Source organism: Myxine glutinosa, chromosome 7 (genome assembly GCF_964187855.1).
Source record: "Myxine glutinosa chromosome 7, kmMyxGlut1.1, whole genome shotgun sequence".
NCBI classification, from domain to species: Eukaryota; Metazoa; Chordata; class Myxini; order Myxiniformes; family Myxinidae; genus Myxine; species Myxine glutinosa.
In genome coordinates this window covers 124,788,889-124,807,454 of record NC_136267.1, presented here as the reverse complement: position 1 = coordinate 124,807,454, position 18,566 = coordinate 124,788,889, and the positions used below count along the sequence as shown (strand labels likewise).

The following is an 18,566-nucleotide window of genomic DNA, read 5'->3' as shown; positions in this document are numbered from 1 at the left end:
GATGATCCGATCGGAGCAGAAGAAGAGCAGCAGACATTTTCAGGGAAGTTAGTCATAACCAAGTCCAGAAGAGAAGATGTTCCGTTGACTGAGATCCGGGTCGGGAAATTGACAGATTGTGTCAGTCCCAGTGAGTCGCAGAAGTCCTTTGCTGAGGAGCCACGGCTGGTGAGAGAGGTACCCACACCCAGCCAACTGGCATGATGACAGTTGAAATCACCACATATGAGGAAGAGAGAGTTGGGATGAGTAGATAGAAGTTGGTCCATATCATCAGACAGCGAGATGTAGATGGAGTCATCACTGTTTGGTGGACGGTACAACACACATATGAACAAGAGGTGGGAGCGAAGGGGAAGCCGTAGCCAGAGGTATTCCTGGGGGTGAGGTGGAGAGAGTGCAGTGCAGGGCGAGTGAGGAAGAGAGTTTTTGATAAAGATAGCAACCCCGCCTCCAGGACGAGGCTCAGGTCTATCATACCGGAGGAGGGAGTAGCCCGGGAGAGATACTATGGAATCAGAGACATCATAAAGGAGGAAAGTTTCTGTTAAGCAGATCACGTCTGGTTTGACAGAAGCAACCTGTATGGAGAGATCAGTTGAGTTTGAACGAAGGCCCCGGATGTTTGAGGTCCATACCGTTAATGAAGAGGAAGGGGGAGCATCAGATACAGAACAGGGGGGAGGAGGGGTAGGGTAAGATGTGGAAGAGGTGGAAGAGGTAGGGAGAGCTGTTGAAGGTGTGTCAGAGATTTCAGAATAGCTCGGAGAAAGGGAAGGATGGGGCGGACAAAAGGTTTGATGGTGATTGGGTGAGCCACAATGAGGTGTTATTTGAGGAGGGGGAAGAGCGAGGCAGAAGGTTGGGGGAGATGGAGGTGAGAGTTTGAAGGGGGAAGAAGCGGGGAGGACGCTTTGAGGAGGGGGAGTGAGAGGGGGGAAATTGAGAAGCAATGAGGGTGGGGAGATTTGAAGGGGAGGGGTGAGGGGGGAGTTTGGGAGGGAAGGGACAAGGGGAGGGATTTGAAAGGGATGGGATATGGGGGAGATTTGGAGGGGAGGGGTGAGGCAGGAGTCTAGGAGGGGAGGGGCGAGGGGGCGTCTTGGCAGGGAGGGGTGAGGGGGTAGTTTAGGAGGGAGGGGGCAAGGGGGGAGATTTGAAAGGGATGGGTGATGGGGAAGATTTGGAGGGGAGGGGTGATGGGGAAGATTTGGAGGGGAGGGGTTATGGGGAAGATTTGGAGGGGAGGGGTGAGATTGGATTTTTGAAAGTGTACGATTTATGGGAAACGAACATTTATTGCAAAATGAGTTTCTTGTGACCTTCGAGTTAAAAATACGTTTAAGGACGCTGGATGGAGGATGGAGTGCAGGAGAGTTTAGGGAATGTAGAAAAAAGGCACTATAGGAGATGGATTTTTTTTTTGGGATGAATTGATTTGGTGAGCAATTCGAAAGCAGCCTTTTAAAGAAGAAGAAGAAAAAGGTGTTATAAAATATGACGGAATACATAACTTGAGGGGAAAGTGTAAACATTGAAGGTTAATGAGTGAAAACTATCTGGGGAAATGGGGGAGAAACACGTGGTCGAAGAACGAACGAACGAATAAGAATGAATAAACGAATGAGAACAGAGAAAGAAATGTTTTTTTTTTTGTTTGTTTTTTTTGAGTTGAGATTTACACAAGGAAGTAGGCTATGGGTGAAAAGACTGGGAATACAGAGAACGAAAGTTATTGGATCACAAACGACGGACCACTGAGAGAAAAACAAAGCCTCAAGGTTGTACAGTGCACACTGTACAAGGCCTTGCTCGCGACACGGCAAACAGACGATCAATTTATGAAAGATAAACACCGAGAAACAACCAAAGTTGCACACAATAACTTCACACACCGAAAGATAAATACAGTTTCGACAAAATACAATTGTGAACAGACTTAACTTCGAAAAACGTGGAGACCGTGTGGAGCTTCGAAAATCCCTGCCGCCGTCTCCAAGATCTCGCGAGATCTGAAGTTTAAATAAGACAGGTTCCCCCAAGATCTTCTCTCACGATGTTCAAATCATTTGCACCTGAGCTGGTGCACCTGATTCTAATTTTCGGTATTTGAAGTCATGATAAATGCAGGGGTGTACTTACTTTTTCCACATGCAAAATTTGCATTTATGTTTATTTAAATTATACAATGGACTACAAAATGTAAATGTTTCATATTTGTTATATTATATCACCTTTATCTATCAATATTGTTGAAATGAAGATCAAATGGCTGTATGTTGAAATATGTTGAAAAAGTCAAAACTTTACATGGGGTGTACTTACTTTTTCACATGACTATCACGTGCCTTCGATACGGTCCGACACCCAGCTCTGCTCACCAAACTCTCCTCCTATGGTATCCATGGAAATCTCCACGCTTGACTTGCGGACTTCCTCTCTGGTCGTAGTCAACGTGTGGCCTTGAATGGATTTCTCTCATCGCCCCCCCTGTTCTGGCTGGAGTTCCCCAAGGTAGTGTTCTGGGCCCTGTGCTTTTTCTGGTCTTCATCAATGATCTCTCCTACTCTCTGGAAAATCCTCTCTATCTCTTTGCTGATGACTCCACTCTCTACCGCTCCATTCCTCATCCCTCAGATCGGCAGCCTGCAGCCTCCTCACTCTCTGCAGACCTGGACAAAATCACAGACTGGTCAAACAAGTGGAATATGTCTTTCAATCCTGCCAAAATTTCACACTCTTACTATGTCTCTCCGAAAAGACCGACTGGAAAATCCTCCCATCTACTTTCTCAACAATCCTCTCCAATAAGTTCTGTCACTCAAGCTTTTGGGTCTCACTATCTGCCATGATCTTTCTTGGGAAAACCACATTGCCAAGCTGGCCTCCAAAGCCAGTCGCCGACTGGGCATCCTCCGTCATGCGAAGTCCTTCCTTGGCACACCTGAGCTCCTCACCACATACAAGGCTTTCATCCGCAGCTCAATGGAATACTGTTCCCCCCTCTGGGCTGGTGCTCCTGCCTCACACCTAGCTCGGCTTCACGCTGTTGAAGCCAAAGCTTTCAGAATCATTGGAATCTCCTGCAATGAAGCGAACTCCGAGGGCCTTTCACTCACTCACCGCAGGCAGGTTGGTGGTCTTTCTGTCTTCTACAGACTCCTCTCCGGCCTTGCTCCCCCAGCTCTCTCTGTGCTCTGTCCCCCAAATATTCCTACAGGTCGCACAAGATCTGCTAGCAACCCTCTTATGGTTAAACTGCCAAAATCTAGGCTCTCTGCTGACCTTCACTCTTTCATTCCCCTTTTTTCCCACCTCTGGAACAAACTCCCCCACTCCCTTCAATCCCACTCCTCCCTCCAGGTCTTTAAAACAGCTGTTCACCACCATCTCTTATCTTCTCCCATCCAAAACCTTGATCTTTTCTACCCTGGGGCTAATTCTGGGGCCAATTCACCCGAGATACACTTTTTCGAAATTCCAACTTCTTTGCTGGAAGTCCTTGCATCCTTGCATATACCTCTCCCACCTCCCCCCAAGCCCTATCCCTCCCACAGTTCTCTCGATGTCCCTGCTCTCAAATGTTGTGTTTGTGTCCTTCCCCCTCTCTCCTCATCTTGTCTACAGCTCCCCTTATTTTGCGTTTTATGTGTTGGTTTGTGTAGGTTTGAGTTTTTGTGTGATTAATGTTAACTCTTTCACAAGCCTCAATCTTGCATACTTTAAAAAAATTAAAAAAGTTAAAAAATAAAAAACCATACAAAACAGACTTTCACAGGTTTCACAGGTTTTCACAGGTTTTCACAGGTTTTCAGCATAATCACAAGGTTTTTTTTGGTTTTTCTTGAAAACAGAATCGAGGCTCGTGAAAGAGCGAACATTTATCACACAAACAAATCAAACAGACAAACAAAGTATATAAAAAGGGAAGCGGTAGACAAGATGGGGAGAGAAGGGGAAGCACACAAACACAACATTTGAGAGCAGCGACATCGGGAGATGTGTGGAATGGAGAGGGCTTTGGGGGAGGAGGCGTGGGAAGGGGGGGGGGGGGTGGGAGAAATATAAAACACAAGGACACCAAGGACTTCCAGGAAAGAAGTTGGTATTTCAAAAAAGTGGACTTGGGGTGAAGTTAGCGGGGGTAGAAAAGATCAAGGTTTTGGATGGGGGAAGATAAGAGATGGTGGTGAACAGCTGTTTTAAAGACCTGGAGGGAGGAGTGGGATTGAAGAGAGTGAGGGAGTTTGTTCCAGAGGCGGGAGAAAAGAGGGATTAAGGAGTGAAGATGAGCAGAGAGTCTTGATTTTGGCAGTTTAACCATAAGAGGGTTGCAGGCAGATCTTGTGCGACCTGTAGGAATATTTGGGGGACAGAGCCCAGAGAGAGCTGGGGGAGCAAGGCCGGAGAGGAGTCGGTCGATGACGGAAAGACCACCAACCTGCCTGCGGTGAGTGAGTGAAAGGCCCTCGGAGATAGCTTCATCACGGGAGATTCCAATGATTCTGAACACTTTGGTTTCAACAGCGTGAAGACGAGCTAGGTGTGAGGCAGGAGCACCAGCCCAGAAGGGAGAGCAGTATTCCATTGAGCTGCAGATGAAAGCCTTGTATGTGGTGAGGAGCTCAGGTGTGGCAAGGAAGGACTTCGCACGACAGAGGATGCCCAGCCGCCGACTGGCTTTGGAGGCCAGATTTGAAATGTGGTTTTCCCAGGAAAGATCATGGCAGATAGTGAGACCCAAAAGCTTGAGTGCCAGAACTTCTTGGAGAGGATTATTCAGAAAGTGGATGGGAGGGTTGTCCAATCGATCTTTTCGGAGAGACATCGTAAGAGTGTGAGATTTGTCAGGATTGAAAGACATGTTCCATTTGTTTGACCAGTCTGTGATTTTGTCCAGGTCTGCAGAGAGTGAGGAGGCTGCAGACTGCCGATCTGAGGGATGAGGAATGGAGCGGCAGAGAGTGGAGTCATCAGCAAAGAGATAGAGAGGATTTTCAAGAGAGTCAGAGAGATCATTGATGAAAACCAGAAACAGAACAGGGCCCGGAACACTGCCTGGGGGAACTCCAGCCTGAACAGGAAGAAGAGATGACAGAAACCCATTCAGGGCCACACGTTGACTACGACTAGAGAGGAAGTCCGCCAGCCATGCGTGGAGATTTCCATGGATACCAAAGGAGGAGGGTTTGGTGAGCAGAGCGGGGTGCCAGACCGTATCGAAGGCACGTGATATGTCAAGGGAGACAGCTCTAATTTCCTGTTTGGCATTGAGGACCTCCATCCATTGTTGAGCAGCAGAAGCAGCATGTCCAGAGTAGAGTGACCTGGTCTGAATCCAAATTGATGATCAGAGATCAAGCCATTGGAGAAGAGGAAAGATTTCATATCCGAAGCAATGATGGATTCCATGACTTTGCTGATAATTGGGAGAAGGCTGATTGGTCTGTCGTTGCTCGGATCTGTTTTTGCACATTTTTGGTGTAAAGCGGTGATGTTGGCTGATTTCCAAGCAGATGGCAGATGACCTTGAGCAAAAGAGAGGGTGAAGAGAACAGAGAGAGGGAATGAAAGAGTGGAAGAACAGGATTTTAGGACCCGTGGGCTGATGCCGTCAGGTCCAGTTGCAGAATCAGAGTCGAGGGTTGACAGAAACTTTTCCACCTTGTCAGGAGGAAAGGACACAGAGTCCAGGAGCAGCTCTGGATATGACTGGGTATGGTGGATACAGACAGGGATGGGTTTGGGACACAAAATTTAGAGGCAAACACAGAGTTGAGGCATTCAGCTTTTTCACGTGCGGAGTCAACTGTGTAGCCTTTTGAGGTAAGGGAGGAGATGGAGGGGGAACAAACACCAGAAACAGATTTGACCAGACGCCACCAGGATTTGGAAGAGGGAGACAGATAAGAGAGTTCGGTCTTCAGAAAAAACCACCTTTAGAGGCCATTGCGGGGGTTGGCCTTTTTCGGGGACCGTGGTTGTTGTTGTTTTTTGGTCCGCTTTTTGAAGCAACGTTTTACGGCCGGATGCCCTTCCTGCCGCCAACCCTTTTTGTCGCCTTTTTACGACAAACAGGGAATTACCAGTGAACTGGTACTCAATTTGCCGACCTCGGAAGGATGACAGGCTGAGTCAACCCCCCCTGGCGTTAATTCAGCGATCGACCGGGATTCGAACCCAGGATCCTAGGATCCTAAGCTGGCACCCTAGCCGCTAGACCAGCACCAGGCACCAGGTCTTGAGAACGGAGAGATATTGTTTCCTGGCTCTCCTGAGGGTGGACACACACTTGTTTTGGGCTTTGTGAAAGGAAATGAGATTTTCTTCCGTTGGATTTGCTTTCCAGGAGACAAAGGCAAGTTGTTTCTGGGCAACAGCCTCACCACAAGATTCCGTGTACCATGGGTGGAAGGAAGGGTATGACAACTGAAGACAAGATGGGATAAATCTGTGCATGAGAGAGAGCAATTTACTTTGGAAGAATTCCCAGGATGAGTTGATGTCAGAGGCGGTGGAGATGGGAGACCAGTCCACATGATTGATGGCTGCTTGAAGACCGTGCCAGTTGGCCTGAGTGAAATGCCAGACTTGTCGACGCTGAGGAGGCTCTCTGAGAATGGTCAGAGAGATGTCCACTTTAACAAGCACATGATCAGATGAGCCGATTGGAGCAGAAGAAGAGCAGCAGACATTTGCAGGGAAGTTAGTCATAACCAAGTCCAGAAGAGAAGATACTCCATTTACTGAGATCCGGGTCGGGAAATTGACATGTTGTGTCTGTCCCAGTGAGTCGCAGAAGTCCTTTGCTGAGGAGCCATGGCTGGTGAGAGAGGTACCCACACCCAGCCAACTGACATGGTGACAATTGAAATCACCACATATGAGGAAGAGAGAGTTGGGATGAGTAGATAGAAGTTGGTCCATATTATCAGACAGCGAGATGTAGATGGAGTCATCACTGTTTGGTGGACGGTACAACACACATATGAACAAAAGGTGGGAGCGAAGGGGAAGCCGTAGCCAGAGGTATTCCTGGGGGTGAGGTGGAGAGACGGCAGTGCAGGGCGAGTGAGGAAGAGAGTTTTTGATAAAGATAGCAACCCCACCGCCAGGACGAGGCTCAGGTCTATCATACCGGAGGAGGGAGTAACCCGGGAGATATACTAAGGAATCAGAGACATTATGAAGGAGGAAAGTTTCTGTTAAGCAGATCACGTCTGGTTTGTCAGAAGTAACCTGTATGGAGAGATCAGTCAAGTTTGAGCGAAGGCCCCGGATGTTTGAAGTCCATACTGTTAATGAAGAGGAAGGGGGAGCATCGGATGCAGATGGAGGGGGAACAAACCCTAACCCTAACTGGGCATCCTCCGTCGTGCGAAGTCCTTCCTTGGCACACCTAAGCTCCTCACCACATACAAGGCTTTCATCCGCAGCTCAATGGAGTACTGCTCTCCCCTCTGGGCTGGTGCTCCTGCCTCACACCTAGCTCGTCTTCACACTGTTGAAACCAAAGCGTTCAGAATCATTGGAATCTCCCGCGATGACGCTATCTCCGAGATTCACTTAATCACCGCAGGTAGGTTGGTGGTCTTTCTGTCTTCTACCGACTCCTCTCCGGCCTTGCTCCCCCAGCTCTCTCTGGGCTCTGTCCCCCAAATATTCCTACAGGTCGCACAAGATCTGCTTGCAACCCTCTTATGGTTAAGACTGCCAAAATCAAGACTCTCTACTCACCTTCACTCCTTCATTCCTCTTTTCTCCCGCCTCTGGAACAAACTCCCTCACTCTCTTCAATCCCACTCCTCCCTCCAGGTCTTTAAAACGGCTGTTCACCACCATCTCTTATCTTCCCCAATCCAAACCCTTGATCTTTTCTACCCCCACTAATTTGACCCCAAATCCACTTTTTTGAGGTGACTTTTGATTTCTTTCCTGGAAGTCCTTGGTGTCCTTGCGTTTTATACCTATCCTGCCTCCCCCCAGGCCCTCTCCCTCCAAAAACATCTCCCGATGTCCCTGCTCTCAAATGTTGTGTTTGTGTGCTTCCTCCCCTTCTCTCCCCATCTTGTCGACCGCTCCCCTTTTGATATACTTTGTTTGCTTGTTTGTTTGATTTGTTTGTTTGATAAATGTTAGCTCTTTCACGAGCCTCGACTCTGTATACAAAACAAACAAAAAAAAAAAAACAAAAAAAAAACGGGGGGCGGGGGCGTAGGGAGAGCTGTTGAAGGTGTGCCAGAGAATTCAGAATAGCTCGGAGAAAGGGAAGGATGGGGCGGCCAAAAGGTTTGATGGTGATTGGGTGAGGCACAGTGAGGTGTTATTTGAGGAGGGGGAAGAGCGAGGCAGAAGGTTGGGGGAGATGAAGGTGAGAGTTGGAAGGGGAAAGAAGCGGGGAGGACGCTTTGAGGAGGAGGGGTGAGAGGGGGGAAATGGAGAAGAAATGAGGGTGGGGAGATTTGAAGGGGAGGAGCGAGGGGAGTTTATGAGGGGATGGGTTAGGGGGGAGTTTAGGAGAGAAGGGACAAGGGGAGGGATTTGAAAGGGATGGGAGATGGGGGAGATTTGGAGGGGAGGGGGGAGGGGGGAGTGTAGGAGGGGAGGGGGGAGGGGGAGTCTCAGAGGGGAGGGGTGTGGGGGGAGTTTAGGAGGGAAGGGGCAAGGGGGGAGATTTGAAAGGGATGGGTGGTGGGGAAGATTTGGAGGGGAGGGGCAAGGGGGAAAATTTGGAGGGGAGGGGGAAGATTTGAAAGGGATGGGTGTTGGGGAAGATTTGAAAGAGATGGGTGATGGGGAAGATTTGGAGGGGAGGGGCAAGGGGGGAGATTTGGAGGCGAGGGGTGATGGGGAAGTTTTGGAGGGGAGGGGTGATGGGGAAGATTTGGAGGGGAGTGGTGAGATTGAATTTTTGAAAGTGTACGATTCATGGGAAACGAACATTTATTGCAAAATGAGTTTCTTGTGACCTTCGAGTCAAAAATACGTTTCAGGATGCTGGAGGGGGGGGGGGGGGGGGGGGGAAGAGTGCAGGTGAGATTAGGGAATGTATGAAAGAGGCACTGTAAGAGATGGAATTTTTTTTTGGAATGAATAGATTTGGTGAGTAAGTCGAAAGCACCCTTTTAAAGAATAAGAAGAAAAAGGTGTTGTAACATATCACAGAATACAGTACTTCAGGGGAAAGTTTAAACATTTTTAAATTTAACAGTGAAAACTATCTGGGGAAATGGGGGTGAAACACGTGGTCGAAGAACGAACGAACGAATAAGAACAACGAATAAACGAATAAGAACAACGAATAAGAACAGAGAAGGAAATGTTTTTTTGGTTGTTTTTTTTTTGAGTTGAGATTTTAAGCAAGGAAGTGTGGGATGAAAAGACTGGGAAAAACTGAGAGAACAAAAGTAATTGGAGCACAATCGACGGACCGCTGAGAGAAAAACAAAGCCTCAAGGTAGGACACGGTACAAGGCCTCAAAAGACGCGCCACGAATTAACCGACGATTTTCTATACAGGTATGAAAGATTAACACCGAGAATCCTCCTGGGGACACACCACAGCACACCCACCGAAAGATAAATACAGTTTCGACAAAAACACAATTGTGAACAATTACTTAACGTCGAAAGCGTGAGAGCGTGGACAGCTTCGAAAAGACGTGACCTCGCCGACAAAGATCTCGCGAGATCTCGAATCTCACAGGAGACACCCATCAAGGTTGCACATTAACAACACCCATCAAGCACCTACACACAGAAGTAAAAAATGCTAAAATAAAAAAAAGTTAGACATGAGAGGTGCAGAGTTCCTTACAATGGCAAATGCCAACCCTAATCACCCATGCTAATACATGTACAACCACCCACAGGCTCCTAGACACATTAAAACTACACCACAAAAACACTACAATGACATCCTTCATATCTTGTATCCCGCTCCCTTTATTATATGTTCGCTTTTTTTATTTTTGTGATTAATGTTAGCTCTTGCACGAGCCTCGATCTTGTATACAAAAAAAACAAAAAAACATTCGCCCACCAAACAACGGAAACTACAAAAAACACGCACACCCATATCACCATAAACACAACAACCTGGGCCCAAACAGTATATTGGGCACAAAACCCCCACCCATTGATGGCACAGAGAAACTACTCCCCAGGTCTGATCGTGTTCACCTTTCACGCCTTCGCTGTGGACACCACCCACAACTTTTACACGACAAACATAGATTAGACGACACCAATGACAACACCTGCAACCACTGCCAGGCCACTCCACACACACAATAAAACGTATCATGGAAGACTGCACGGTCCTGGCTTCACGTAGGCAAGGGCACAACATTTTGGATGTGAGGGATCTCTGGGTCGCTCCTGTGAGATTGATTGGCTATCTCCGTGCCGCTGGTCTGTTCAACCAGAACTGACTGTGGCAACACAACACAAACTTACAAAATCTATGCTGACTGCACAGCTCAACCCTTTCCTTCCTTGCTTCTCCCATCCATGGAAATACCTTCCAGAGCTGTCCAGCCCGAGTTTGAATCTAAGCCTCGCTCTTTCCTCAAGAGGGGGAAAGTTGTCGCCGGCTCCCTGGCCAAATACTAAACTTCTGCCCGAATGTGCGGGGACACTGCACCTTAGGCTTGCCTTAATAGTGGTGCAATCAGAAGGCCAAATTCATAATTGAATCCCAGTCCAATATGCATTTGCTAACCAACTGCATGTCTTGTATTCTATATTCCTCTGAAAGGTACATACTTAAACTTGTACACATGAGAGAGGAAGATTTTCTCCAAAATCTGTCCAGTGTCTGCATCGAACCGCAAGAGAAAATTGCTGGAAGTGAGGCCCACAATGCTTGGCCGGTAATCAGATGGAGACAGAACTTGGTACTGCAATAAAATGAGAGGCCTGGCATTAGACAGAGAAAAGTTTTAAAGTGAGTTATAGAAGTTATATTAGAGTAAGGAATCACATAAAATTGAAAATTTCAACTTCATGTAAAATTTACACCAGCTTACCACTGGTGTTTCACAGAAAAGAGCATCTTCAATTTTCTCCAATGCAGCATGAGCTGGCAACTTGTACAGCAGTTTGGGAATCGCTCCATGACTATAACATAAACAGGTAAATGAATGGTCACACTCGGGAAGCCACAGCAAACCACCACCAAGAAAATCAAGCACAGTGCAACCAATAATCTTCTTCAAAATACACTGGTTGCCTCTCAACCATTGGCAAACAGATGTTATTACTGCTCTGAACAATGAGTGGAGCCTTTACCACTGAGTAATTAGCCAATACCATTGAGCATCAGAAGCAAAAACCATCACACTGTTTCATAAACATTCTAATTGTGGAAGAAACTCTGCTTTCAACAAGGATATCAACAGCGACAAATTAACAAAACAACAAAATAAAAGGATAACTAGAAAGGCACTTTTCAATGTCACGACGTCGACTGATAGGCCTCCTCCCACATTATTACATCATTTTAATACTTGCATCAAGTTTGATTTAAATCCATTCAGCTGTTCACAAGTTCTCACATTTCTACCTGACATGACATCTGAACTTTGACCCCAAATTCTAATCACTTAATCTTCACATCATTATACATGCCTGTACTAAGTTTGAATTAGATCACTTCAGCCGTTCTCAAGTTATAGACCTATTACAGACTTTGACCTCTTGACCCCAAAATCTAATCAGTTAATCTTTACATCATTCTACATAAGTGTACCAAATTTGGTCAAAATCCCATCAATGGTTCACAAGTTATGACGGTAACAGTATTTTTACCTCACATGACCTCTGACCTTTGCCCTGTCACCTCGTGACCCCAACATCTAATCAGTTCATCTTTACCTCATTATACATACCTGTGCCAAGTTTGACTAAGATCGCTTTAGCTGTTTTCAAGTTATCTTGGTAATAAAAACCTATGACGGACAGACGGACAGACAACCTGAAAACATAATGCCTCCGGCGATTTCGTCGGTGGAGGCACACAGTGCACACACAGTTCAGACCCCTTCACTTTTTTCACATTTTGTTATGTTGCAGCCTTATGCTGAAATCGTTTAAATTCATTTTTCCCTCATCAATCCACACTCAATACCCCATAATGACAAAGAGAAAACAGGATTTTAGAAAGTTTTGCAAATTTATTAAAAATAAAAAACTGAAATATCACATTGACATAAGTATTCAGACCCTTTGCTATGACACTTGAACTTTAGCTCAGGTGCCTCCCATTTCTCTTGATCATCTTTGAGATGTTTCTACACCTTGATTGGAGCCCACCTGTGGTAAATTCAATTGATTGGACATGATTTGGAAAGGCACACACCTGTCTATATAAGGTCTCACAGCTGACAATGCATATCAGAGCAAAAACCAAGCCAGGAGGTCAAAGGAACTGCCTGCAGAGCTCAGAGACAGGATTGTGTCGAGGCACAGATCTGGGGAAGCCGACAAAAAACTTTCTGCTGCATTGAAGGTTCCCAAGAGCACAGTGGCCTCCATAATTCTTAAATGGAAGAAGTTTGGAACAACCAGGACTCTTCCTAGAGCTGGCCGCCCGGCCAAACTGAGCAATTGGGGGAGAAGGGCCTTGGTAAGAGAGGTGACCAAGAACACGATGGTCACTCTGGCTGAGCTCCAGAGATCCTGTGTGGAGATGGGAGAAACTTCCAGAAGGACAACCATCACTGCAACACTCCACCGATCTGGGCTTTATGGCAGAGTGGCCAGACGGAAGCCTCTTCTCAAAGACACATGAAGGCCCGCTTGGGGTTTGCAAAAAAGCAGCTAAAGGACTCTCAGACTGTGAGAAACAAGATTCAGTGGGCTTTCATGTGTCTTACCATTTAAGAATTATGGAGGCCACTGTGCTTTTGGGAACCTTCAATGCAGCAGAAATTTTTTTGTAGGCTTCCCCAGATCTGTGCCTCGACACTATCCTGTCTCCGAGCTCTGCAGGCAGTTCCTTCGACCTCCTGGCTTGGTTTTTGCTCTGATATGCATTGTCAGCTGTGAGACCTGATATGGACAGGTGTGTGCCTTTCCAAATCATGTCCAATCAATTGAATTTACCACAGGTGGACTCCAATCAAGGCGTATAAACATCTCAAAGATGATCAAGAGAAATGGGAGGCACCTGAGCTAAATTTCAAGTGTCATAGCAAAGGGTATGAATACTTATGTCAATGTGATATTTCAGTTTTTTCTTTTTAATAAATTTGCAAAACTTTCTAAAATCCTGTTTTCTCTTTGTCATTATGGGGTATTGAGTGTAGATTGAGGAGGGAAAAAATGAATTTAAACTATTTCAGCAAAAGGCTGCAACATAACAAAATGTGAAAAAAGTGAAGGGGTCTGAATACTTTCTGAATATAACCACCTTTGGAGGCCATTTTTCCCCGCAAGCGGGGGTTGGCCTTTTTTGGGAACCGTGGTTGTTGTTGTTTTTTGGTCCCCTTTTTGAAGCAATGTTTTACGGCCGGATGCCCTTCCTGACGCCAACCCTTTTTGCCGCCTTTCTGAATGCACTGTATAAACAACAACGCAGTGCAGCAAGTCCGCTATATTCGTGAGTTCTCTGTTCGTGAGTTCCAAGTATTCGTGAATTGGTAAATGTATCTCGATTCCGAATTTGCGATCAATCAACTTCGAGTATTCACGAGTTGGTGAGCCCCCATTACCCTACCCTCGCATCGCCTTCCATCCACAGAGTTGCACAGATGTTCATACTGTACAGGACTGTATTTGGTTCGTCTGCGCAGCGTGAGCATGCCACCCAGAGGGCCCACCCTGTCCTTCCCACAGGAGTTTGCGAACCGCAAACACCTCGACTCGCCATCGTGAACTTGAGCTATTTTTTCGCTTATTCGTTGTCCTTAATCATGACCTCTAAGTGCAAGATGTGTGGGGAAAGGTGAGTCTGCTGGAAAGAGGCAGAAGAAAGTGATGAATTTGAGCGAAAAGGGGAACCTGAAAGACCGACTGCCTATGGGTGCGAGTGTGTCTGCAGTGGGCATGATTCTTCACCGTTGAGAGATGGGTCCAAAAGTGATATATAGCATGACATCTCACTCACAACGTTGTGGAATGATTATGACAAAACTTGGTGGATGAGTTTGTTAGGTGACAATAACAAGCCGATTAGATTTTGGTTAAGGTCAGGATGCCTATCAGTGGGATACAAAACGTAAACTGTTCAGCCTGGCGAAGGTATGCGCTCTACCGAGCGCCCTTCTATTTCGTACACACAATACCATAAAAGAGAAGGTTACAATTGGACAGCTTTACAACAGAAATCATCAAAATAGTCATATATTCACTCTTACCAGCTATAGCAGAGCGTGTAATTATCGAAGTAGACTCTTCCCCGTCCATAAAAAACAGGAGTCTTTGAATTCTTCACCCAGACTCGTTTGAATGTATTGGATTCCTTGATGGACGCAACACAGGTACATGCAAAAGTAAATGGTTCACAAATTGTTACATCTGATTAAATACTGCCGGTATGGGACGGTGCATCGCTACACCATCCTTCCCTGCATGTCTTCAAAATATCCACCATGCCCAAACGAATCAAAATCAAAATATTGTGGCTCAAAAAAAAAAAGTTTAAAAAAAATTAAAAAGGCGGTCCAACTTAATTTAACCATAACAACTACAACAAAAAAAACAGAGGCAATACCCCTGGTGCTCACCTGGTAGAATAAACAGTACACTGCACTGACTGAAGGTATTTTAAACCAATTTGAATGGTTTCTAGAAGACGGCAGCATGTAGAATCAGACTAACATAATCATAAAACTTTAAACAAGCAAAGAAAAAAACACCTATTTTGGGGAGCAACCCATACCCCCCTCCCATCCGGTATACCTCCTCAGACCCCATTTTTTCTAATGCCTTCAACAAACATTGGTACGTCACGGGTGATGAAGGTTGTGGTGAAGTTTCATTGAAATTGTGTATGTAGTTTCCGAGAAAAGAGCAAATACCTATTTTGGGGGGCAACCCTCAGTACACCCCTGATGGCCCAATTATTTTTAATGCCATGAACAAACTTTGGTACATCACGGGTGATGAAGGTTGTCGTCAAGTTTCATCGAAATATTGTGTGTAGTTTCAGTCACAACAAAACAAAACAAAACAAATATCATTTGATAGTCACAACAAAACAAATATCATTTGTTAGTCACAACAAAACAAATATCATTTGTGCCAAGTTAGGTCGCAATCTCATCAGCGGTTTCGGAGAAGAAGTTTCAAGTGTTTACGGCTGAACAGACTGACTGACTGACGACACACCATCGCATAACCTCCCCTGAACTTCGTTCCAGGTGACCCTATTGAGGAACTGCAACGTTTTTAGTTGAAAAATTGACACATCAATGTGTTTTTATTTTTTGGCATATCACCAGTTGCCATCACTTGAATAACAGGAGTACAGATGGTATATGACGACATGTCGAGGCAATAAACGAAAAAAGCAAATTTGTCCCAAGAATTTACATGAAAATCAGTTTAATGATTTCCTACCTACCTTCCCGGCAGCTACATTCAAGTGTAAGGTGTGCACAGAGGGAGCTGCAGATGGAGGAAATGTTGAGTTGGATCTTGGAGACAGTGTGAAGCTGGAAGGTGTGAAAACATTTTGCTACCTAGGAGACATGCTGAATGGAGAAGGTGGATCAGACTCGGCAACGGTTGCAAGAGTGAGATGTGCATGGAAGAAGTTTCGGGAACTGAGTGGCGTGCTGATGAGGAGGGGAGTGTCGTTGAAGCTGAAGGGAAAGGTGTATGCTGCACGTGTGAGAAGTATTATGATTTATGGGAGCGAGACATGGGTAATGAACGTAGAGCAGCAACGAAGGCTGGAAAGGGTGGAAATGCGAATGGTTCGGTGTATGTGTGGAGTATCGTTGAGAGAATGAATGAATGAATGAATGATCGTTTTAAGACCATTTTCCCCACTAGAGCGGGGGTTAGCCTTGCGGGCCCCATGACAATCATGGTTCCCTGTTTGAGGCAATGTTTTTATGGCCGGATGCCCTTCCTGACACCAACCCTTGGTCACGCTCTTACGATGCGCAGGGATATATATTCATATACCTGACCTGCTGGTAGTTTTTAATAATGATTTTGACTATCAGAAGATTCTTGGTCAGGCAGTTATCATTGCGTGCTGAGAAACCTTTCCCTCGATTACATCACACAGGTGACATCATGAATGAACATCACGATTTTAGGGGTGGGACTCCACTACCAGCTAAAAACTACCAGCAGCAACAAAAATTCCCTCGATGACGTAGCCAGTCACATGAGCAATCAAATCGCCGTTTTTTGGGTGGCGGGGGCCAATCGAGTGATATTTATTCAAAAAAAAGGACGATGAAGTGTTAAGTGAAGCAATATCTATTAATTAAACCAAACATGATTTTCTGTGTCTGTGGCCCTTTAAAATGCCTGTTGTTTGTTGTTGTCTTCTCGGGACTGGCATGATAATGTAAAGGAATGTGAGGTCGCTTTGGAATTTGTTCACGTTGTGGCGATAACTCGCATCGTCTTCACTAAATACACATTGGATTATTTGACGTCTTCAAATGATGGTTACGAGTAGACAGGTCCTCCAGCTTAACATCCTTTTGATGGACGCTGCACACATTGAAGCTGAATCTATGGGACTATCAGTTTCCTATCGTAGACAGGTTGATGGTCTCTGCCTTCCACCATCTCCTTTCTGGTCTTGCACCCTCTGCTCGTTCCGTGCTTTCGAATGTCATGGCATCCCTGTCTGTTATGTTTTCATCCCTGCCTGTCTGTTGGCAGGATATGTCAAAAAGTTATGGACAGATTCGGACTAAATTTTGTGGACAGGTCGAGTGTGTAACAAGGACTAATTGATTAGATTTTGGTAATGTGACAATTAAGGATAGGAAACCAAATGTGGAATTAAGAGATAGGTTAGGTATAGAGAGCATAAGTGAGGTTATATGTAGGGGTAGGTTGAGGTGGCTTGGCCACCTGGAAAGGATGTGGCAGGGCAGCTGTGTGAAGAGGTGTATAAATATGAATGTGAATGGAAGGATAGCTAGAGGCCTTCCTAGGAAAACATGGGATGAGTTGCTGAGAGATGATCTCAGAGTTAAAGGACTAACAAAAGGGCTCGCAACGGATCATGCAGCCTGGAAAGCAGCCATTTGGTGAATCGCGGCTTATGCATGAAAACATGTAAATGGCCGTAAAATGAGGATGATGATGATGGAATCAACTTCCACACTGTTCAATCTCACTCTTCCCTCCAGGTCTTCAACACATCTATTCACCATTATCCAAAACCATGATCTTTTCGACCCCCGTGAAGTCTCCCCAAGCTCACCACCTTCCAACTTTTCTGTTTTTCTTTCCTGAAAGTTTGCTTGTGTATCCACGTTGTCCATACTGTGTCCACCTCGACCCGCCACTCTTCTCCAAGTCCCTTATTTGTGCAAGTCTCCCTCTATTTTGTCCCTCAACCCTGCTGTTGGTGTCTCCCCCCTCTCTTACTGCTGTTCCCTTTGTTCTGCTATGTCCCGATACATTCTGTATTGTAACTGCTCTACGAGCCTCAACTTAGCATACAAAAAATAAAAGCGTTTGTAGTCATCAGTATGGCAGAATTGCAGAACGTTAACAGTGTGTATTTTGCGGAACGATAACAGTGAACTTAGTTTACGTTAACACATTATTGCTTCATTCACAAGAGAAGCAGCACACACCAGGCACAACATCTGGCGGAGCAAACAAAAGTCGAAGCGCTGTACTTCTCCCGGAGTGCAGTGACCAACCCCAAGAGCCCGAAACTTCAACAAGGTGCATACGCTGCATCGTTTTGGCCGCCTTCCTGGTGCAAAACATCTCCATGCTCCAAGACCTTGGGTGCTAAATGAGCCACGAGTCGAACATTCCAGTGTCATCTGCTATTAAAAAACAAACAAATACAAGTGGCTTTAAACTTAAGACCATTCTATGATTTCAATGCATTTCATGAGAACAGAAACATTATAAGTTTCAGGGGCAGATCCAGAAATTTCAAGACGGGGGGATGCATGAAACTATAGCGCTGGGGGTGGGGGGGAATAAAGAGGGGGTCTGGGGGTCCTCCCCCAGGAAATTTTTAAAAATTGATCGTCAGAAACGGCATTTCGTGCGTTCTTGGAAGTTTCTGCAGTTCCTTGTGTTCTTCCCTGGTCCTACAGTTCAGCATATTTGCACCCCCTGCCCCCTCATCCTGGATCGAAGGCGGGAGGGGGTGCGCACCCCCTGCACCCCCCTCCCCTCTGGATCCGCCCCCTGAGTTTAATTAAAATTATGGAATGCCATGTTTTCAATAAACTCAGATGAATTTATACAGATAAATAAAAAACGAACCCATGTCCGAAGGAAGCAGTTTAGTTTGGAATTTTTAATATGAAATAGGCAAAGCCAAAAAAACGAATGAAACCCTTTATAATTACCCTTTAGAACCCAATAGAATTACTCTTTTATAACCCACTAGCAGA

At 45.7% G+C, this 18,566-nt stretch overlaps 1 protein-coding gene across 10 annotated transcripts in view; it reads right to left on the bottom strand.

Annotated features, from left to right (window-relative positions):
• DCAF17 (DDB1 and CUL4 associated factor 17) overlaps positions 1-18,566 on the bottom strand; it is a 112,817-nt gene that overhangs the window by 51,919 nt on the left and 42,332 nt on the right. For 5 of the 10 annotated variants that reach the window (XM_068102900.2, XM_068102902.2, XM_078782255.1 and 2 more), the window contains 4 exons: positions 17,784-17,984; positions 14,361-14,464; positions 11,031-11,121; positions 10,768-10,901 (listed from right to left, as the gene is read on the bottom strand). In XM_068102900.2, the coding sequence (XP_067959001.2) occupies positions 10,768-10,901; positions 11,031-11,121; positions 14,361-14,464; positions 17,784-17,981 (527 nt within the window). In that variant the 5' untranslated portion in view covers positions 17,982-17,984. The remainder of the gene's footprint in view (positions 1-10,767; positions 10,902-11,030; positions 11,122-14,360; positions 14,465-17,783; positions 17,985-18,566) is intronic. The other 5 variants (XM_068102906.2, XM_068102905.2, XM_078782254.1 and 2 more) reach the window with 2 other exon arrangements.